This window comes from Prionailurus bengalensis, chromosome D3 (assembly GCF_016509475.1).
Source record: "Prionailurus bengalensis isolate Pbe53 chromosome D3, Fcat_Pben_1.1_paternal_pri, whole genome shotgun sequence".
NCBI lineage: Eukaryota > Metazoa > Chordata > Mammalia > Carnivora > Felidae > Prionailurus > Prionailurus bengalensis.
The window spans coordinates 40598258-40621567 of record NC_057356.1 but is presented as its reverse complement, the minus strand read 5'-3'; the positions used below and the strand labels follow the sequence as shown (position 1 = coordinate 40621567).

General features: G+C 40.7%; 1 protein-coding gene across 3 annotated transcripts; it reads left to right on the top strand.

Moving 5' to 3' along the window:
• Positions 1 to 4815: 4815 nt before the first annotated feature.
• On the top strand, positions 4816 to 23037 carry LOC122470593 (myosin regulatory light chain 12B). Of its 3 annotated transcripts, none has more exons than XM_043558397.1 (4): positions 4816 to 5495; positions 18133 to 18331; positions 21308 to 21469; positions 22542 to 23037. In XM_043558397.1, the coding sequence occupies exons 2-4, from the start codon at positions 18148 to 18150 to the stop codon at positions 22712 to 22714; spliced, it is 519 nt and encodes a 172-aa protein (XP_043414332.1). In that variant the 5' UTR covers positions 4816 to 5495; positions 18133 to 18147; the 3' UTR covers positions 22715 to 23037. The 3 variants fall into 3 exon arrangements, with proteins under 3 accessions (XP_043414332.1, XP_043414333.1, XP_043414331.1); XM_043558398.1 differs by having other exon boundaries at positions 4823 to 5475; XM_043558396.1 differs by having other exon boundaries at positions 4970 to 5083.
• The last annotated feature ends 273 nt before the right edge of the window (positions 23038 to 23310 follow it).

The following is a 23310-nucleotide window of genomic DNA, read 5'->3' as shown; positions in this document are numbered from 1 at the left end:
GAGTTAATCAGAAAGTGGTAGAGTTTCACTTGCTTCGGCCTTCAAAAATCTAACTTTCAAATACTCATGAGTTTTAAAAAGACTTTGAAATGTTGGGGGGAAAAGTTGGTTAAAGAGTTGACAGCCTACAAAGATGAGTAATTGACAATTACTCTAATAACTTTATGTTTTATGCTACTATTAATAAGACATTACCTCACTCAATAAACAATTACTGAATGCCTTCAAGGCAGCAGACCTTTGCGTTCAACAGGATAGGTGAGTGAGATCCTTTAATCTGGTGCAGCCAGCTTTACAGAGAAGTAAAAAGTCTAGGAACAAGACTGCTTCTGTCCTCTTTGAGGTTAGAATCTCAGCACCTACTTTTTGCCCTTTATGTGTTTCTGAATTTCATTCAGTGAGTTAAGCAAAATACTTTTTCTAGGCTCATAGCCTTAATGCTAAAATACGGTTTGTTGAATTGAATTTCCATTTCAACCAAAAAAAAGGTCACTCTGCTTTTTTTTTTTTTAATTTTTTTTTTTCAACGTTTTTATTTATTTTTGGGACAGAGAGAGACAGAGCATGAATGGGGGAGGGGCAGAGGGAGAGGGAGACACAGAATCGGAAACAGGCTCCAGGCTCTGAGCCATCAGCCCAGAGCCTGACGCGGGGCTCGAACTCATGGACCGCGAGATCGTGACCTGGCTGAAGTCGGACGCTTAACCGACTGCGCCACCCAGGCGCCCCCACTTCTGCTTTTAATAAACGTCCAAATAACATTGTTTCCACTACGGAAACAAAGTGATCTCATCTACTAAAATAAGCTCTTAATAGTATCTGCATTTTCATTTCAAATAACTTCTCAAAGAATCAGCTTCCAGGGGCGCCTGGGTGGCTCAGTTGGTTGAGCATCCGACTTCGGCTCAGGTCGCGATCTCGCGGTCTGTGAGTTCGAGCCCTGCGTCAGGCTCTGGGCTGATCGCTCAGAGCCTGGAGCCTGCTTCCGATTCTGTGTCTCCCTCTCTCTCTGCCCCTCCCCCGTTCATGCTCTGTCTCTCTCTGTCTCAAAAATAAATAAACGTTAAAAAAAATTTTTTTAAAAGAAAAAAAAAAGAATCAGCTTCCATTAGGAACAGTGAATGGTCTCCCTTGAATGAAATAAGTCTTCTAATAAAGTAATACCTTCTCCACATAGTAACTAGGGTTTGTTTAAGCAAAGATAATTGCCAATAAAAAGCTAAAACATCTCCAAAAGTGGATTTGACTGAAAAACCAGTCTCCATGATGAAAGTCCTACATTCCAAAAGTTCTCATGAAACCAACCTACTGCATCCTTATCTACCTGCTTATGATTATATTACCATTTGGACTTCAGGGCCCAAATTTAATATTTATCAAGGAGCCTATGACTCAAGAGCAGGAATTGATGAGTGCTACTGTGATAAAAAAGGAGGAAAGCAAAGCTAGTAAAGTCAAATTCTGAAAGGAAAGGCAACCATTTCCTACAAAGTATGAAGACAGAGGGGACAAGTGGTATAACACCTAGACTTAGGAATATGCAGAAAAGTTAAGGATCAGATAGAAGATGATAAAAGGGCTTGGAGAAGAAGAGCCACAAAAACAGTATTGTGGAAACCAAGTGAATAGTTTCAAGAGTGAGGAGGTTAGTCAATAGTGTTAAGACACAGAAAAGTTAAGTATAGGAAAGTTTAAAGGAGGCCACTAGATCAAGTCATTGGTCACCTTTGCTAGATTTGTTAGGGTTCCGAATGCAGAATCCATAGTGCAGCATGAAACAGTAGACTGCCTAGGTTTAGGGGTCAGGCTAATCTACATTTTAATCCCATTTTTGCTACATTGTTTCATAACCTTAGGTCAATTAGATTCCCTCAACCTCTATTCATTTGTAAAATGGAAGTAATGCTACTGGTCCATAATATGAACATAATCTATTAATATATAATGCAGCACTTTTTGTGACTAAGAGTAGTATGGGGTTTAGAGTCACACTTTGTAGACTTGGGCAGGTCACTTGTGTCAGTTTCATCACCTATAAAAGGAATGGTACCCTTAGAGCCTGTTGTGAAAATTAGAAACACTAAAGCTAAATGGTCTGGCACACAGTAGGTATTCAAAAGTTACTCTTGTTCTGTTTACCAGTGGGGGTCTGAAGCTTGGCAATGAAGAGAAGCTTGAAGGGAAGTTCAGGATCAAAGGGCTCATCTTTAGAGATTCAAGCCTGTTTGTAGACAGAGGAAAAAGACAAACTGGAAGAAACAACCAGTGAAACAAAATGAATTATGTCCAAGAGATAGGCAGGGCTAGAACCTAGATCACACATTGTAGGATTATCCTTAGAGAAATAAAAATGGATACTTCTACCTCTGTTAAGAGGAAAGGATAGGCGATAGGAGTTAATGGCAGTTGGAGATTAAGTAAAAGGCTGAGGTTAGGAGAAAGGTCCATAGTTGTTTGATAGTAAATTAGTTCAAACTAGAATTTTATTATATTAAAAGGTGGTAATAAGGATTTACTAAGAATATACATTAAGTCTATCAGTTTCCTGGGACCAACTAGATGCTCAAGTAGTTTTTTAGATTTCCTGAGTAGATCCAATAATTAGACTTGTTTGTGTCTTTCTAGGTCCTCCTTTAGTGTACAATTTCTCGATTTCCCTGAAACCTGGTTTTTTATTCTTGAAAGTATTGCTGGAACTAATCCCACATGGAAGAAATGCCCAGTTTCCCTAATGCTGCTTCTCTCATTTCTACCTGCTCTTGAACTTCCAAGTCCCTGTATGTTTTTTTTTTAATGTTTGTTTATTTTTGAGAGAGACAGAGTGAGAATGGCGGAGGGGCAGAGAGAGAGGGAGACACCAAATCTGTAGCAGGTTCCAGGCTCTGAGCTGTCAGTACAGAGCCTGACGCAGGGCTAAAACCCACAAACTGAGAGATCATGACTTGAGCCGAAGTTGACACTTAACTGACTGAGCCACCCAGCCACCCCCACTTCTTTTTTTTAAATTTTTTTAAGTCCCTGTATCCTTTACACTAGATGTCTATCTCCCTACTCAAGTAGTGCCATAATGTCTTATTATCCACATACATTTTATAGTTGTAATGAACATACACCTTGTTTTTAGTTTAACATAGCTTAAATTATTTTTCATGTTTTGGCATAGCCACCTTTATTTGTAACCATTCTTTTTAATGACCACAGTTATCTTTGAAAAGGATTTGCCTTAATTAGCCATAACCCAAGAGCTAGATATTTAGATAATTGGCTTTTCGTTAATAAATATTGTTTTTCTTTTGAATCTAAAGAACAATATACCCTAGAATTATTTTATGAACAGAGCTTTTCAGTACAACTTTCTGTGATGATAGAAATGGTCTCTGCTTTCCAATAAGGACATTAGCCACATATGGCTATTGAGCACTTGAAACATGTCTAATATAACTGAGGAAGTGAGTTTTTAATTTAAATTTAAATAGCCACGTGTGGTTGGTGACTATTGTATTGGAAAGCAGTTCTATAAACAAATATGGAGATCAAAGTCAAAGTGCAGTCAGAGTCCCTCAGCTATGATCTTAACTAAGCTGGCAAAGATGAGGGCTTATGGGATGGTAGTAGACCATATTTGAAGGGCTCTATGACAAAGACCTAAAGAAGCCAAACTCTTGATTTGGAGTGTTAAAAAATTATACTATTGGACCAAAGAGCAGATTGCAGCCAAGAGAAAGGGTCATTATTTTAGAATCAGGTGTGACATTTCAGAAATTGCTTTTCAAATTCTGAGAAAATGCATTCCCTAATTATCTCGACCTTGAGCAATGTTACTCAGATTAAGACCACAGCATCAGCATCCCCCAGCATCTAGTAAATTTGTATTTACTAGAAATGCAAATTATCGCCTCGCCTTTGACCTATTGAATCTGAGTATCTGGGGTTGGGGCTCAAGAATCTTTTACTAAGCCCTCCAGGTTTTGCTTACACACGCTGCTGTTTAAGAACTGCTATAGAGTGCTGAACACATGGTTCCTAATATCTAGGAATTTCTGATCAAAGATTTCTAGAATATAAAAGACTATTATTCCTCTCCCCAGCATCTGGCACACTTTCAGGCAGTAACAAGTGCTCAATAAAGGTTTGCTATTGGCTTATCCTCCATTACCCAGAAATAGTGGCATTCATCTATATTAGAATGAGGGAAGTGAAGGTTATAGGCACAAACTTGTGTAATGTAGCTTCGTGGTTTCCTGTTTTGACGAAGGGCATTTTATAAATGTGTGTGCGCGTTAATTCTCTCATCTGTTGACCCAAGGAAAGCAAAAAACATTTTGAGCAAAACTTTCTTGTGGTTGTAAGGAGAATGAAACAGTTATAGGCTAGCCGTGGTCTGTAAGGCCATAAACCTTATAATTTGAAGGCCAAATGATAGAACTCTGGCTGGAGCTCCGTTGAAAAAGAAAGGGTTTTCCAGCAGGCAGGAGTCCGCCCCGCCGCCGCCCTCTTACCTTCCGCAGTATTACGCGGGACGCACCCTAATTAGTTATTTTACTTCAAGTTCATAGGGAACTACGCGAGCTGTATTTTCATGTGCCAACTGTGGGAGCCCAGGGTGGGAGGCCTTCGGCACCCGGGACCCCCCAAATCCTGGGGAACCGCGCCACGCCCCACCCCACCGGGTCAAATTCCAAGCCCGGGCCGGCGCCCTGCAGCCCAGGAATGCGGAAGGGCCGCGGGAACCCGCCGCATAAGGCGGGGGAGGAGGGCGGGCCGCGGGGCTACAGCCGCACGCAGGAGGGGATGCAGCAGCCGATGCAACAGGCCACAGAAGACAACTAAAGCCCAGGCTGTGTTCTTCGGCCGCAGCCTCGCTCCTCGGCCGACACAGCGGGCTTCGCTCGGTCCTGAGCGAGAACCCCTCTTGCATCCCCCCGTCCCGAGTTGGATCTCGCCGCGCCTTCCGGTGCGCTTTCCGGTCCACTTCTCGAGGCAGGAAGTGCCGGGCGCCGCCACTGTAGTACCACAGCCCAGCGATCGTCGCCGTCGCTCGTCGTCTCGCGCAGGGCAGACCGGGCTCTGGTGTCTGGCGGCGGTGAGTGGCGCTCGCCCCGGCGCGCGACATCCCTCGGGCCTCCCCCCTGGCCCCCTCCCTTCCAGCCTCGCGCCCGCCGCCGGGACCCCGCCCCAATAGACCCGGACGCCGGGGACCGGGGGCTTCGGAACCTGTTGGGCTGGGCGAAGAGGGTTGATGAAGAGGCCCTGGCAGCGGCCGGGCCTGGGCCTGAACGTTGAGAGGCCGGGCAGCGCCAGGGCGAATGAAGCCGGGCTAGGGAGACGCCCTGCTGGAAGAGGTGGCTGGGTACCGGGCAGCGCGTAGACCGGCCCTGCGTCACCCGGGTGACTTCACACACCTGGTGCCTCCGACCTCCCCGCGGCCCCGCTGCCAGCACCTGCTCTGTGCCGCACACAGGGCTGGATGCTTTGGTGGGTGCAGGAGTCTAGTGGTGCGTGCTTCTTTGCATTAGGTGAAGTGTCCACGGAAACTGTTAAGAGAACCTGTACCGGAGTGCATGGTTGGTACAGGCTAAAATGGAACGATGCCCATAGGAGTTGTAACTCTCACTATGTCTTGCATCTTGTAAAGATTCAGGTCATGCGTGTTGATGGAAGAAAAGGACAAATCACAAGTCAAGAAAGATTTCTGAAGAAAAAAATCGTAACCTCCTTGAAGACCTTAAATTCAGCTCTAGGAGGTAGAACTGAAGTGTTTCTGGCAGGATCTGTAGTAGGAGGTAACAAGAGGAAAATCTCAAAAGGTGGGAATTGTGTTGGGTGAAAAGGAGACAGTGGGGAGACCAGCCTGAATGGAACAAGAACTATAATGAGTAATAGGTGGGTATAAGGGTAGATAGGTAGGTAAGTGAGACGTTTTTATGGATGTCTTGAAAACTTGGCCAGAAATAACAGATTATGTAAGAGGCATTAGGCAGTCATTTTGGATTCATTACTAAGGGAGTAATACGAAGAAAGGGGTGCTTAGAAAATTAGTTTGGCAGCCTTTGTTTAAGATGGATTTGAAATGGTCTTTTCGTAAGAGAAGAATCATAGCATTTTAGAATTGAAAAGAACCTTAAAGATTATCTTGTGAAATAGATGACTTGTCTTATAGATTATCTTTCATTTTATAATTGAGGAAATTGAAACCCAGAGAAGCGAGATAATTTGCCCAAGGTCACTTGAAGGACTCACGTGTGCCTCTCATTTTCTTTGTAAGCATTAGGTGGACCCCACTGGGCCTCATAACTAAGTGCACAGCTTTTTGTTTGTTCAGGCACTGTTGAATGAAACAGCTTCTATATTGGATGGCTTGATGTTTGTTTATGCTTTAATGAGACTGAGTTTCGACAGGATAGACTGAAACTTCTGAAGGACAGATCCCCAGGTGAGGGTTGTGGGATTAGGAAAGATAAGAGGACTTAGAGCCCATAAATGGGGCTGATTGTCCCTCTCTTCTAGGATTCAAAGACGCCAAGTACCTAGGGATGCTTTTCCTTGCCAGCAGCGTTGGGATCTTCCTTACTCTGCATCTTTGCTGTGTGGTGGCATTGCTTGTTACCCCCAGCTAGCTACCCATGTTTTCATGACAGAGAATTTGAGCTGTCTATATATAGGAGAAACGGGCTAGTGGTACAGCTCTGGAGCTAGACTTCCTGAGTACAGATCCTGAATTTAAACTCTACCATTTTCCAGGTGCTTGGGTGGCTCAATCAGGCATCTGACTCTTGATTTTGGCTCACGTCATGATCTCACAGTTCCTTAGTTCGAGCCTTGCTGTCAGGCTCTGCGCTGATAGCTTGGAGCCTGCTTGGGACACTCTCTCTCTCTCTCTCTCTCTCTCTCTCTCTCTCTCACTCTCTCTCTCTCTCTCTCTTTCTCTCACTCTCTCACTCTCACTGCCTTTCCCCCACTTGCACTCTCTCTGTCTCTCTCTCTCTCTCTCAAAATAAATAAACTTTAAAATAAATTCTACCATTTTCTAGCTGTGTGGCTGCAGGCACAAATTGTTTATTCTCTTTGCCCTAATTCTCTCTTCTGAGAAATGGAGATAATAGCGCTTATATCATAAGTTGTGAGGATTAAATATGTTAATACATGTGAAATGCTTAGACCAGTGCCTAGCACATACTTAGCACTCAATTATTGTCTGTTATTAGCATTGTTTCTTCCAGGTGTGGAACAGGGGGTAACTGGTAAGTTTTGTTGAGGATCTCTTGAGGAAAAGTCCAGTGGACTTTATGCTGAACCATGGGTAAATCATAGAGACAAGATTTATTTTAGGAGTAAGATCCAGGATCTACTTTATAATGAATATATGTATATGTAATTCTGTTTGTGATAGGAAGGGAGCATATGTATGTATTTGCTCTACAAATATTTATGGAGCACATGCCAAGTGTAAGGCAGTCTACTATACCACACAATCCAAGGTAAAAAAGGCTAAATGCCATAAAAATATATAGGTGAATGGCATGGCAAGAAAATATTACTGGGCAGTAAAAAAAGAATAAATCACAGATAAATGCAACAAGATAGATGAATCTCAAAAATTGAGATTTTGAGTGAAAGATATTTGAGATAGTGAGTGAAAGAAGTGAGGCATATAGAATATACACTGTATAATTCCATTTATAAGAATTTCAAAGACAGAACGAATTTATGGTTAAATTAATAAATTTCTGGTTTATAGAAATCTGAGCAATGGTTGCCTCTGGGAGAAGGTCATTGACTTGGAAGGAACTTTCTGGAGTGATGTTAACATTTATAACTTGATTGGGATGGTGGTTAGATAAGTGTTCACATTTACAAAAACTCATTTTTAAGATCTGTGCATTTCACCATATATACATTTCACTGCAATAAAACAAAATGATATGGGTGTTCAGGGGATGGAATGTTTACTGCCAACTGGGCATGATCATAAAACCCATAATTAAAAAATGACAGCATTATAACATATGTGGTAAATACTAAAATATGTATGCTATGGGGAAAGTTTAGCTGGTACTAAGAGGAAAGCTGTAAAAATTGTGTTTGGCTCTTTAAAAAAATACATGTAATAATTTATAGAACTGATTACATATTTGCCTAAATATGTAGCATAAAAACAATGATATGTCATTAAGTATATGAGCTTAATTTTGTGGACTATTCTAGCTTGATTATATACTAAATTCCCCCTTATGATTACTGTTTTCAGACCGTTGCTCATGTATCCAGTCAGTCATTTGATCCTCCTAATTAGCACCAACATTAGTCTTGACTACAATAATGACCATGGGAATCCATGAGAAATTTCTAAAGATTTTGTTAGACCTTGGTGAGCATGAGAATTGAATTGGAAATGACTTTAGCTTTTAGCAGAACTGCTCTCTGGTCTTCTGCATTTACTGTCAGGTCTCACCTTCTGCCTCTGCTTACAAATTGGTCTGGCTAAAAGGAGACCCCCTAAGTATCCTGACCCTAAGCGTCTCCACTACCATTGTCCTGTAGCTTGGCTAAAACTTGAACTCTTCATCATCCTTTTGCTCACAAAACCATCTTCTCCTTCCTCCCCAGTTACCTCTTTTTTTTTTTTCCTTTTTGTAAAGTAGGCTTCACGCCCAGCCGGGAGCCCAAACAACCTTGAGATCAAGACCTGAACTGAGATCAGGGGTCAGATGCTTAACCCACTGAACCGCCCAGGTGTTCCCCCAATTACCTCATTTTGGTTTTTTGACCAGTACCTGAGAAAAGCACAATAGTTCAAAGATAGAGCTTTTCAGGAAACTCCAATTAGGAAACAAGAACTAGCAAAACAGCATAGGAATCAGAAGAACAGGATAGTGTTGATGGGAATGTTGAGGAAGTGCTGATTCTATTGAAGTTAAAAGAGGAACCCATAGAAGGGGTGCCTGGCTGGCTCAGTCAGAGCATGCAACTCTTGATCTCAGGGGGTCATGAGCTCAAGCCCCACGTTGGGGATAGCAATTATTTAAAAATAAAGAAACTTCCAGGGTGCCTGGGTGGCTCAGTCAGTTCGGCCTCCGACTTCAGCTCAGGTCATGATCTCACAGTTCATGAGTTCAAGCCCCACATCAGGCTCTGTTGACAGTGAGGAGCCTGAAGCCTGCTTCCAGTTCTATATCTCCCTCTGTCTGCCCCTCCCGTGCTCATGCTCTGTCTCTGTGTCTCTCTCTCTCCCAAAAGTAAATAAACATTAAAAAAAATTTTTTTTAATAATTTAAAGTAAATAGTATTATGAGTAATTGTGAGCTAACATTTAAAAATCTAGGGGTGCCTGAGTGGCGCAGTCGGTTAAGCGTCCGACTTCAGCCAGGTCACGATCTCGCGGTCCGTGAGTTCGAGCCCCGTGTCAGGCTCTGGGCTGATGGCTCAGAGCCTGGAGCCCGTTTCCGATTCTGTGTCTCCCTCTCTCTCTGACCCTCCCCCGTTCATGATCTGTCTCTCTCTGTCCCAAAAATAAATAAACGTTGAAAAAAAAAAATTTAAAAATCTAGATGGAATGGTTAAATTACTAGAGAAATATTTTTTAAATGCCAAAAGTTAGGAGTGCCTGGTTGGCTTGGTAGAGCATGTGACTCTTGACCTCAGGGTTGTAGGTTCGAGCCCCGTGTTGGGTATAGAGATTCCTTAAAAAAAAAAAAAAAAAAGGAACCCACAGAACTTGGAGAAATTGAATAGAAGGAATTAAAATTTTCTAACCAGGAATAGAAAGTTCCGTATCCAATGTAAACTTGACTATGGCCATAATTCTGAAATAAAGGCATTGTCCTATTTTAATATTAAAGAGGTCAAGGAAACACAGTGGCTTTTTTTAGTTTTCTAGTACTATATAACAAATTATCTCAAACTCAGCACCTTAAAAAAGCAATAGTTTCTGAGGATCTGGTATTCCAAGGCAGCTGAGCTAGTGGTTCTGAGTCTCATAAGGTTGCAATCCAGATGTCAGCCAGGTTTGCAGTCATCTGAAGGAAGACCAGTCTCCAAGATGGCTGACTCATATGGCTGATAAGTTGGTATTGGCAGCTGAAGAACCAGACACAAGAAAAGCTCTCTGTCCTCCTATTTACCTAAAAGCAGGGCATAAATTTGCATAGGTGTCCTTCCTCCCCTGTCTACCAGGAAGGACAAAGGTTATTCTCAGGAGACAACGTTAGCCTCTTATCAGCAGAGAAAGCCCTGATTAAATCTACCTAACAAGCCTTACCCTGTTTGCTTGCTTTTCCTGGTAACCTTCCGTCACTAGCCTCTTCCCCTCACACACACCTGTCTTCTTTGTCTTCAGCTGAAGATGATATTTAAGCTGAGTTATTTTCATTTAAAAAAAATTTTTTTTTAGACTGAGTTCTAAGCTACCTTTCTGAGTTGGCTTTTCCCTGGGTATCTCTGCTGTTACACATGTTAGTAAACTGTTTTCTTGTGAATATGTAATTACAGAAGTGGCAGCCAAGAACTCAAAAGGGTGGAAGGAAAATTATTTTACCTCTTTTCACAGGTCAACCCTTTCCACTGTTGGTGGGGACTGCGCAAGGGCATGAGAAATGTGGAGGCCCGTCTTGAAGTTTGGCTACCACCGTAGCCAAGGAACAAGTTCAGATGCTCTCAGAGGCCAGGCCATCACATAAACAAATACCAACTGTGACAGGAAGATGTAGGGAGTAGTGGGGATTCCTCACTGAATACTCATTATCTACAGGAACTTACAAATGCTGGTCAATTGATTCTTTATCATACAGTTTTTCAAGACATCTGAAAGTTGTTTTTATTAAAGTAAACTTAAGTTTTTTACAATGTTGGCAGGCTAACTCAGTTACTGAAGAAGGCATTTAAAAAGATCATCCCTGGGAGAAGTAAGTGAACCTCCCTGCGGACTGCATATAGTTTGGCAGCTGCCAGTTTGTGACTTCTGATCTACTTATTTTATTTTATAGATGAGGAAAGTGAGGTCCAGGAAAGCTAAAATGACCAAAGGTCATGTAACTAACTTGTGAATGACAGAACTAGAATTAGTGTCCAGCTCTCTAGCATCTCCATTAAGACATGACTAAGTTTTAAAAGAACTAAAAGAAACTTGATGCGTAAATAACCAGTGCCTTGTAAATGGCTAACTCATTGGTTCTCAACCCTCCTGAATGGAATCACCTGATGCATTTTTTTTAATTACAAATTCCTGGGCACCACCCATCATCATTCAGTTTCAGTTAGACCAAACTAGGACTTGGGCATCAGTTCTTTTTAAACTTCCAGGGTGATTCTAATGTGCAGCCAATATTGAAACCAGAAGGTTAACTGTTGTGAGAGACAGATTTACTTGTCATATGGCGACAGCCCCTAACTGACTTAGGATATAAAGAAGGAACCCTTAAAGGAATGTCAAGGAAGTCCTAGGTAGCTGACAGAATATGCTTCATAAAAGCCAATAAAGTCATATAGGCTGGATAAAGTTCACAAGCAATTTCTGCTTATTAGTAGTGATTATCATGCCCAAGTTTTGATTTACACAACAGTATCGCAGGTGATTTTGCAGACATTTAGATCATTATCTAAATATGTTGACACCACAGCCACATATGCCAGTGTTCCTGTATCCCAACCCTTATAAGTTCTGTGAACACTACATACACCTTTAGTTCACTCTATATGAGAAATTTACAAAAATAATGACATATTTAAAGAGGAAGTGAGAAGTATTTACTGCTGTTGATGGTTCTTCATTAAATTACATGCTGGTTTATATGAGGGGGTTTTTTTGCTTTTTTTTTTTTTTTTTTTTTTGTAATTACAGTTTAAGAGTGGAGTTTGGTTGTTGTTTCCTGCTTAACATTTATAAGTTGAACATTAACTTGGCAGTCCTAGATAAAGGTTTCAAGCCTTACCTATGATGTCAAACCAAGACCATGACTGACAGGAAATATTGTCACTTGTTTAAACCTACATTGCAGTTCCCATTTCACTGTGCAATTCTGTCCTGTACATTGGTTTCTCCAGTATCGTCTGAATTTATTGGAAAACTCAAGGATTTGAATTCAGAGCAAAGTCACTGCTCAGAAGTCAGTGTTAGATTGCATTGGTCATACTGAAAGTTTTTTATATTTTGTGGTAAGTTCAAGGGGCACCTGGGTGTCTCAGTCACTTAAGCATCTGACTCTTGATATCTGCCCAGCTGGTGATCTTGCTATGGTGAAATCAGGTTCTGTGTCAGGCTGAGCATGGAGCCTGCTTGGGGTTCTCTCTCTCCCTCTCTCAAATAAATAAATAAACTTAAAAAAATTGTGGTAAATTAAAAATATCTAAAAGAATATTTAGTACAAAGTGAAAAATACAAAGTTAGAAATAGCCTTCAATAAATGGGGCCTGGCTCCCAGATCTGCCACTAGGTGACCTTGGAAAAGTTATTTAATTGCTTTGATCTTCAGTTTCTACATTTGTGAAGCAGGCGTGTTAAGTTTAATGCACATAATGTGCCTAGCATGAGTCACTCAATAAATGGAATGGAGCCATAAGTTGAGTAGACCTTTAATTTTCTCCTTGGTCTTAAAGCATATGGGGCTGGAAAAGTAGCAAGAACAAAAATATATAAGGTAACAAACTGCGTGGTGCCGTGGACACATACAAGCAGTTTGGTGTTACTGAAGGAAAAGTACAAAGCAGAGAATGGCTAGAGATAAGGCTGGAAAGGTCATTCTAGAGTATGGAAAGGAGGACCTTGTGTACCATGCTTAAGAACTTGTATTCTGTACTGTATGCAGTGGACAGCCAAAGATTTTTAAGGGAAAGATAAGGTCATATTCATATTCATGTGTTAGACACCACTGGCTGGAATTTAAAGGGCAGTTTAGAGGGATGAAGAAGCAAGAAGATAGGTTAGTTGGCCATAGAAATATATATATTTTTAAGTTTATTTATTTGACAGAGGCAGAGACAGCATGAGTTGGGGAGGAGCAGAGAGAATCCCAAGAAAGCTCCGCACTACCAGCAGAGCCCGACATGGGGCTAGAACTCACGCAACCAATATCATGACCTGAGCTGAAACCAAGAGTCGGACGCTTAACTGACTAAGCCACCCAGGCACCCCGACATAGAAATATTCTACACAGAGATAATGAAGGCCCAGTTTAGGGTGGTGGGAGAGGAAAGAGGAAGATGAGCAAATCTGAGAAATATTTTAGAGGTAGGGCTTGATTCATCAGGAAGAGGGATGAGTTGGGGATGATTCCTAAGTTTTTGGCTTGGTGAGTAGGTAAATGACAGAAAACTAAGACAATTTAGAAGTGGGAAGATAATGAATTCACTTTTCAACACATTGATTATGAGTGTCTGTGGGATGTCCAAATGAGTGCCTTTCATAAGCAGTTGGACGTTGGAGTCTGTGGCCAAGGGAAAGGTCAGGCCTGGTGATACATACAGATTTGGGAGCCATTGAATGTTGTCAGACCAGTGAGAGTTGATGAGATCATCCAAGGAAAGCAGAATGGAAAGAATTTTAATAAGCCATGGACTGCTAGAATATTGGGAAACATGAATACCTAGGTGAGTGGAGAAGATAAGAGCCTAACAAGAAAATGGAAGAGGACCAATCATAGAAATAGAACTGAGAGAAGAGTGCGTTGGTATCACCAAGTCAACCAAGTATTTAACATAAATGAACCTCTCCAGTATAACATTTAGGAGTTTCCCTCCTGAGAGTGATGAGGTTTTGGGGTGGGGTTTGTGAGGTCCGGAGCCAATGGACAAGAAAAAATTCATTAAGTCTTTGGTGCAAAAAGGTGATTTTATTAAGGCATGGGGACAGGGCCTGTGCATTGTAAGTGTGGGGGGTTATGGGTTTATGGAGCTGGGGTAGAGGGAGTTTCCAAAGAGACTTTCACATACTAAAGACTTACTGGAGGCCTAGCTATTATTGTCAACCTAAGGTTGTTTTTCCCTCTAGCAAAGCATTAACATTAAGTCGCAGGGAGTTCCTGGACTTCAGGCTATGATGGGATTGCCTTTTTCTGGTAAACTAGTGGGGACTTTTATCAGTTTAACCATTTGGGTGTTTTTTGTTTGTTTATTTTTGGGTTTTTTGTCCTTTCCTGGTTTTGGGTAGCCTGGAGTGTCCAAGGAGTATCATACATGTCCCACCTGGGTGGGGGGTGGGGGGGAGCTGTTGGCCTGCACTTTGCCCTCAGCTTGCCCCATGTTACTTCATCAGGAGTGGAAGATATACAAAGTTGGGAACCTTGCATTCTCTTTCCATTTTGGACAGTTCATTTCTACTGTTACAGTTCACCAAGGCCAAGAGGGATAAAATGGTGTCAGAGACAGCAGAGGGATCCAATGAGTTAGACTGGATTTGGCAGTTTGAAAGCAGTTGCAGTAGAGGGGAGAAAAGCCAGATTGTGGTGGGTTGAGAGTGAGTGGGAAGTGAGAAAGTAGAGAAAACCAAGATACTTATCTCAGAAGAAAAGGAGAAAGAGGAATGTAGTTTCTTTTGGGGGTAGAGTTCTTTTGAGATTGATTGTTTTGCTACAACTTGGCTTCACTCTTCAGCTGATATTTTATTATCAGCTCATATTTTATGTGCGTATGTGTGTAGTGTCTATAGGTACCTTATATGTGTATAAATGTGTACTATTTTAACATGAAGTAATGAAAAATTTTTTTAATTTTTTTTAATGTTTATTTTTGAGAGAGAGGCAGAGAGAGAGGGAGACACAGAATCTAAAGCAGGCTCCAGGCTCCAAGCTGTCAGCACAGAGCGTGATGTGGGGCTTGAACCCACGAACCGTGAGATAATGACCCGAGCCAAAGTTGGATGCTTAACTGACTGAACCACCCAGGCACCCCAGGAAGAAGAAAAAAAAAAAAAAAAACTTTTAAAAGAAACTGTGGTGTTATATTGAGCCTATTATCTGCTCTGTAACATATTTTGATTAGGGTCATTTAGTGAATTGCTCTTGTCTTTCGCTTTCCTTCCCTGTTTCCTTCACTCTAGGGGTCAGACTTGGCTCACTATCTAAGGGCTTTTCCAGCCTTGTTGGTTACTTCCCCATTCTCTCTCACAGGCATTTCCCCTAATAAAAAAATTTTGCGTGTTTAATCTCATCTTGGCAGCAGCTTCCTGAACTCCAAATAAGCTTCAGAAATGCTTAAATATTTTGGGTAGCTGTAAGGTTAGCATGACACAACCAATTTTTTTTTAAATAAAAATTTACTCTTTGGGAGTTTTTTCTCAGTGACTATTACAAACATAATTTGTGGATACTGAGAGAACTAATTCTTGCCTTCCTATTTACTGTCTTATGTACATACTATGACTTGAAGAAATAGAATCTTAGGATTTTTAGCATGAAAAAATGTTGATCCAACAGTTTTGGAATGGGAAGAAGAATTAAAGCATAGTCAAGTGCCTTGCTGGTGGACCACATTCTGTCTCTAACCTTCAATATAACTAAGCTGAAATAAGCTAAGTTATAGGACAGAAGAGAAAATTAACATTTATTCAGGACAAGTATGTGGGGTAGGGAAGGAGTTGGAATGTTAGAATGAGAAACTCTAAGGCTGATGTACTTCAACCTGCACCACTAAGCCAAGCTTTAGAATACCCAGTGGTATATTTTTTTGAATTGAAAAGAGAAAAGTAAACAATGTAGATTAAAAGTCCAAGACTCGAGCATGCAACTCTTGATCTCAGGGTTGTGAATTCAAGCCCCACATTGAGTGTAGAGATTACAATCTTAAAAACAGTACCAAAAAAATTAAGTCTAAGACTAAAAGTCCTAGAGACCCAGGTCCAAAATTGCCTTGGTCAGCCATTGTCCCATCTAGTCATCTGCTTTCACACTATGGGGCTACAGAATTAGAGAACAGTCCCCAAGACCACCCTCATTTCTGACACCGGTTGCAAGTTTGGGTCCCCAAGACAACCCTTAGTTTTGATAATTTTGCTAGGATTCACAGAACTCATTAAAAGCTGTTATACTGTTAGTTATGGTTTATTACAGTAAAAGGGTTCAGATTGAAATCAGCCAAGGGAAGAGATGTATGTTGCATAGTCCAGGAGGGTTCCAAATGCAGAGCCCCCAGTTGTCCTCTTCCTTGGACAGTGTTGACCCCTCCTGGCAATAAGATGTGACAATATGCATGGTGTATTGCCAACTAGGAAGGCTTACTTGATCTCTGATATCCATAGTTTTTACTGGGGCTCTATCACATAAATACTGTCAGCAGCTCTGTGGCTGACCTCAGTCTCCAGCCCCTTGAGTGGTCAAACTGATAACACATGACCCAACGCCCCCACAATAAATTACATTATTAGGCTGTCTGATATGACCCAAGACCCTGATATCAGCAGGACATTCCACAGGCTTAGAGATTACCTCCCAGGAGCAGAGGGAAAAGGCCAAGACTCTCTTTGAGCAAAATTGTTTACTATACAGGGCCATTGATTTTATATTTTAACCTAAATAATACCTATCTCATAGGGCAATTGTGAAGATGGAATAAGACATTGGATTGAAAAATGACTCTGGTGCCTCTGGGTTTTCCAAGATAATATGTAGCTAGTAATGGTGGAGCTGAGATTTGAACTCAGGACTTTCTAATCCCAAAGCTGATAGTATTTTTGTGTTGCGTTTATCTACATTATTTGAAACTGCAAATAAAAAATGGAATGAAATGTGTTTATTCTATTTGACATTTATGGGGTGCTTGGGTGGCTCAGTCAGCTAAACGTCCGACTTCAGCTCAGGTTATGAACTCGAGCCCCGCATTGGGCTCTGTGCTGAGAGCTCAGAGCCTGGAGCCTGCTTCAGATTCTGTGTCTCTGTCTCTCTCTGCCCCTCCCCCACTCATGCTCTGCCTCTCTCTGTCAAAAATAAACATTAAAAAAAAAAAATGACTTTAAATTATTGGTGGCTTTCAATAGAGTGTTGGAGGCTGACACCAAAGCCATATTACAGAGAATTGAGGAGTGATTGAAAAGATGAGAAAATGAAAAATAGTTGAGTATTACACTGGTATTCTAAAAGTTTTGTCAAAGGAAAGGGGAAATGTCAAAGGAAGGGATGCAAGATTGAGTTGTAGGTTTTGGGATGCCTGGCTGGCTCAGTCAGTAGAGCATGTGACTCTTGATCTTAGGGTCCTGAGTTCGAGCTTCACGTTGGGCATAGAGATGACTTTTAAAAAGCAATGAAAAAACAGTAGCTTTTAATAATTTTTTAAAGATGAGAGCCTTTGAACAGGTACCATACAATGACTATACTAGTCTCTACAAATGTCCTCTCATTTAAGTCTCACTTGCACTGAACTAGAGGCTGTGTTTTGCTGTAAAACTGAAGATTGAGTGAGCTTCCCTGGTTTCCACACTGTTTTGAAAAACCAAGACTCAGAGAGTTTATGCAACATTGGTAGTAAAATGGAGTAAAAAGAAGAGTGCCTATTGTATAGGATTGTTATGAGGATTCAATGGGACAGTCCTTGTAAAAAGTAAAATGTCAGCTTTGGAGCATTTCTCTTTAGGAGAGCCCCAAACCCTCTTAACGGTGCTTGGCACATAGTAAGCTACTCAGTAAATGCTGGCTATTGGTATGTATTTTTAAACTAATTTCCACTCAATAAAAATGGGTTTCATGGAATTTGGGGACAACCTATATAATGATTTCTGTTTCTTAAAATTTTCAAAACTGCTTTTTTCCTAGCCATTTAACTGTCACATTGGAAATAAAGCTTAAATGTATATGTATTCTTACCCAATTGAAGTAATAATTCTACAGTAACCTATTTTTACTCACTGGGGTGCCTGGGTGGCTCAGTTGGTTAAGCATCTGACTCTTGATTTCTGCTCAGGTCATGATTTCATGGTTCGTGGGGTCAAACCCTACATCAGCACAGAGTCTACTTGGGAGTCTCTCTCTCTCTCTCTCTCTCTCTCTCTCCCATGCTCTCTCCCTGCCCCTCCCCCCCCACCGTCACTCTCCCTCGAAATAAATATTCTTTTTAAAAGATATTTTTACTTGCTAACTTTTAGGTGTTACAGGTTCTTTTTTGTTTTATGTTTTATGCATTCTCCTTTGCTTTGTTTCTTCTTTTTAACTCTAGAATTAAATAGCCACCATGTCGAGCAAAAAGGCAAAGACCAAGACCACCAAGAAGCGTCCCCAGCGTGCAACATCCAATGTGTTCGCCATGTTTGACCAGTCACAGATTCAGGAATTCAAAGAGGCCTTCAACATGATTGATCAGAACAGAGATGGTTTCATTGACAAGGAAGATTTGCATGATATGCTTGCTTCTCTAGGTAGACTTTTATATCCTTAATATGCCCACTTCCCCAAAATAATAATTCAGTGTTTTCTGAATTATTTTTTGCATCATGAGTAAGTATTCCTCGAAGGCTTATTGAGAGATGTCTGGGTGGGAAGTGCCGTGTTGGGATTGGCCAGTCATAAGAGGATTTTATTTATAACTTTTTTATAATTGAAGAAAATAAAATGTAAAAATAACAAGATTTAAAGCAAACATAAACTGCCCTCTGGTTGTCTGGGCACCTTACTTGGTTTTATGGGTGTTAATTTATTATTCCTTGTATGATTTTGTTGTTTGTTGTGATCTTAAAAAGAAAGATGGGAGGGAAGGTGTTCCATGTTCTATCCCAAGTCAGCAGTGACTTTACAGTTGGAAATGGCAAACCTAGGAGTTCTCTATAGACTGGGCAGGGAAGGGAGTGCAGGTCACAGATAGCCTACAGTTAGGCTCTGTCTGCACTCTGGAATTTTCTTATGTTTGACTGTTAGCCAGAACAGGGGCCACAGGGCAAAAAATGAGGGTGTTATTTTTTTTCCTCTTAGTAACACAACATAATTTTGTTCCTCTATTTTTTTTTTCTGATATATTATTTTGAAAAAAACACTTTTTAAGATTTTATTTTTAAGTAATCTGTATGCCCAACGTGGGGCTTGAACTCATGATGCCAAGATCAAGAGGTATATGCTCAAAAAAAAAAAAAACCGAAGGTGCAATGCTCTTTTGACTGAGCTAGCCAGGAGTCCCTATTTTGAAAATTTTTAAGCCTGCAAAAAGTTGAAAGAACAGTGTAATGAACACGCATACACCCTTTACCTAGATGCACCAATAGTTAACATTTTGCAACATTTTCTTTAGTCAGAGTGAGAGTAGAATCAGGATACTGAACTAAGTTGTTGCCTTGGAGGTAGTTTGGATCCCAGTGCTTTTCACACTCAAAATAGCTAAGTGTACACTTTTTGGGCGCGCCACTAGTGAAGAAGGCCACAGAAGAAAATTGAAGGACTTAGTTGTATTACAAAGATTGAACACTCAAACCTGTGCCCTCTCATAATAGATGCTCAGTTAATTTTTGTTGGATGAGTGAGGGATGGTAGAGTAAGAGGCTGACTTTGGGGCCTTCCATTTTGGGGAGCCCCATGCCTTTAAAGATACGTATTTATTTATCTTTCAGATCAACAAATTATATTGGATGCCTTGAATGGGTTCATAGGTGCTTAGCCTAAACCAATTCATTTTTAATCCCTGTGTCTTTCCTGTACCCATGTTCTCTTGACACCTTTGGGTTAGACTTTTTCCCAAAAAATTGGGGCAAGAGAGTTGAATTAAACTTGAAGGTAGAAAAGTAGATCTTTTTAGCTCCTTTCACTTACTCAGTGAATCTTAAAATTAATGTTGGGCTAATTTTTGTATTGGTATGTTGAATAGGTGTAATGAGTGAGACAAGTAATCTATAGTAAGACAGATGCCAACTTGGCATTCATATTTCACCCAAACTCCCAGGATGAAAACTACGTATGAACCACAGTTCTAGATTTGATTGTTAGCACTTGGTTGGGTATAATATTCTCCTTAGATATGAACATCTAACTTAAGATATTCTTTTCATAAGAATCATTACAAACAATGTTGGGAGGGACTTTTCAGAAACCAAGTTTAACCAGTCCATTTTACAGATCAAAAAAATAAACCCTAGACAACTGCCTCCTTTTCTCAAGTAACAAAGCTAGTGGCAGAACTGGTATTGAAACCCACAATTCTAGATGCTTCCTTCTTTCACAGCTACTTTTCCTATACCATGGGGGGGGCCTCACAAATGCCTGGACAAAGAGGAGCCCTTTGTTATTCCTACCGTGACTGGCCCTTCCCGGGGACTTTCTCCTAACTTCAAAGGAAGGGTCAGGGGAATCTCCCTACATGGGGAGAAGCTTTCTTAGTTGGAACCGAGATTAAGATTTCCCATTATGAGCAATACTAAACTAGTTCCGCCATATGAGTAAACAGCATTTGCATATATGTCTGGCCACTGAGTAATAGATACTATTGTTTAAAATGAGCTCAGGATTCTAAGCCAACCTAGTAGTTTTAGCTTAAATGACCAACTTATAAATAAAATTTTTGAAAATACTAATTCATGGGCAACTGTGCCACAATTGGAAATATGAATATTTCGAGACGCCTGGGTGGCTCAGTCGGGTTAAGCATCTGACTTCAGTTCAGGTCATGATCTCATAGTTTCTGAGTTCAAGCCCCACATTGGGCTCTCTGCTGTCAGCGCTGAGCCCACTTCAGATCCTCTGTCCCCCGTCCTCCCTGCCTCTCTCTCAAAAATAAACATTTAAAAAAAGAAATATGAATTATTTCAAATTTTTAAACAACTGGCATTGAAATGCCCTGATGGACCTTTAACGTTATCAACATTCAAGATGTAAAACTGTGGCATTGCCTGGTTCATGGGTTCAGGTGCTTGTTTTTCTTTGTTTGTTTGTTTGTTTGTTTTTAGAAAGGGTGCTAGCATGTAAGCAACAGAGGGGCAGAGGGAGAGGGAGAAAGAGAGAATCCCAAGCAGGTGCCACATCTAGTGCAGAGCCTGATGCAGGGCTCAATCTTACCACTATAATATCTTGACCTGAGTTGGAATCAGAAGCCCAGTGCCTAACTGAGCCACCCAGGTGCCCCTCTGGTGCTTGTTTTTGATGAAAAATAGTGAAGGAAAAGTTGCAGAAAGTATCAATGAATGAAAAACATGCAACCTAAGCCCACAATACATTTTTATAATGATGTATCAAAGATTTTTTTACATTGTCAAAAATTTGTCTTTTTAAAATGTCCTTATTGCAAGTTAATTGAAAAAATAGTTTCATGTGATGATGATATAACTTAAAAATATGCTGGGAGCATAACAATAACAAATAATTATGTGCTGAAATGAGTTCTTTGTCCTTAAATGTTAAAATGTAAAATCTTACAGGGAAGAATCCAACCGATGCATACCTTGATGCCATGATGAATGAGGCTCCGGGGCCCATAAATTTCACCATGTTCCTTACGATGTTTGGTGAGAAATTAAACGGCACAGATCCGGAAGATGTCATCAGAAATGCTTTTGCTTGCTTTGATGAAGAAGCAACTGGTGAGTGCTCTTTGTTCATGCCCACCCTCATTCCAGACTATATGAAATACTTCTTAGGAAATGAAAAAACCGAGTAAAATATAACTTTATTTATTTAAGTTTATTGATTTTGAGAGAGAGAAAGAGTGCGGTTGAGACAGGGCAGAGAGAGAGGGAGAGAGAGCATCCCAAGTAGACCCTGCACTGTTAGCACAGAGCCCGACATGGGGCTCAACCCACAAACCACAAAATCATGACCTGAGCTGAAGTCGGATACTTAACCGACTGAGCCACACAGACGCACCCCCCCTTTTTTTTTTAATAAAATATAACTTAAAAAAAAATGAATCAACTATCATTTATAGTAGGACAGTATGACCGAGAATGGGTAGGTCACAGGTATGTGGGTCATAAAGCTCCCAGTTTGAGGTGTTAATCTTTGAATTTGGTTCTGAGCTTCCTGAAAGCCAAATGGAGAATTGTCTGTTGAATAGTATTTCTTAGACAATAAAACTACTTCTTCAAGAGACTGTCAGTCTCTCCAGAAATTATAGGGAACTAACTTGAACAATTAAAATATTTTTTTCTCTCTCATTTTAAATCGTAAAGCCTAGCTATTCACATTTTCTTACTCCTCCCCTTTTCCCCTTTCCTTTCCATTAACCGTCTCCTCAGCCACCCACACACTTCCTCAGATGTACCTTGCAACCTCCTTCCTGCTTTCGTCTCCAGACTTGTCATAACCGCACTACCCCTCTGGCACATTTGGTCTTGGCCGGTACTGTCCATTTTTCTGGGCAACTGCCTTTTTGTTTTCCTTTACATCTCTGAAATACAGAGGGTTTTTGTTTTCCTCCTCTAGAGAAAAACATTTGCTTCAAATTAATTGTGTAAGCATTATAACCTATAAACTGAGCCTTTCAAATGAAAGAACTCTCAAAGATGATGTAGTTACATATTGCCTTAGTTCGCTAGTTTCTTTTGTTCACATAAACGTGGATATTCTGAAATATTTTGTAACACTGACCTAGCTTAGAAATGAACCATTCAGTGCCAGAAAGTGTTCGTGACTCCCGTTTCTACTGCCTTCCAGGCACCATCCAGGAAGACTACCTGAGAGAGCTGCTGACAACGATGGGAGACCGGTTTACGGATGAAGAGGTGGACGAGCTGTACAGAGAAGCGCCTATCGACAAAAAGGGGAATTTCAATTACATCGAGTTCACGCGCATCCTTAAACATGGAGCAAAAGACAAAGATGATTGAAAGAACTTCAGCTAAAACCTTCCAATTGCTTTGTCTTCCTCTGTTTTATCTCCCAGACACTGTCCCCCCCACCTGCATAGACCTGTTGCATGCAACTTAGTTTCACGGCTTTGCCTCTTTTTTTGATGTATTTATTCTAGACCTTTCTGCCATTTAGCACTTGTATAATCAGACTGCAAATGGGGTTGAGGTTGTAAATTGTTCTGAAAAAGAGATTGCGAATAAAAATCAACAAATGTGAAAGCCCAGGAAAATATATCCGGTATTTCTGGTTTTGCTGGATTTTTACATTTTTATATAATAAAACACTATTTTGAAATAAAGATTATGGTGACTCAAATGGAATATAATGGAAAGTAGTTGGGGCAGTCTTTTTTTTTTTTTTTTTTTCTTTCAGATTTTCAAGTTCACAGATTTCAAATTTCATGGTAAAGCTGATTTTTCAGTTATGTGGGATAATGTTCTTCAGAACTTAAAAAAAATTTTTTTTTAATGTCTATTTATTTTTGAGATAGAGAGAGACACAGAGTGTGAGCGGGGGAGGGTCAGAGAGAGAGGGAGACACAGAGTCCGAATCGGGCTCCAGTCTCTGAGCT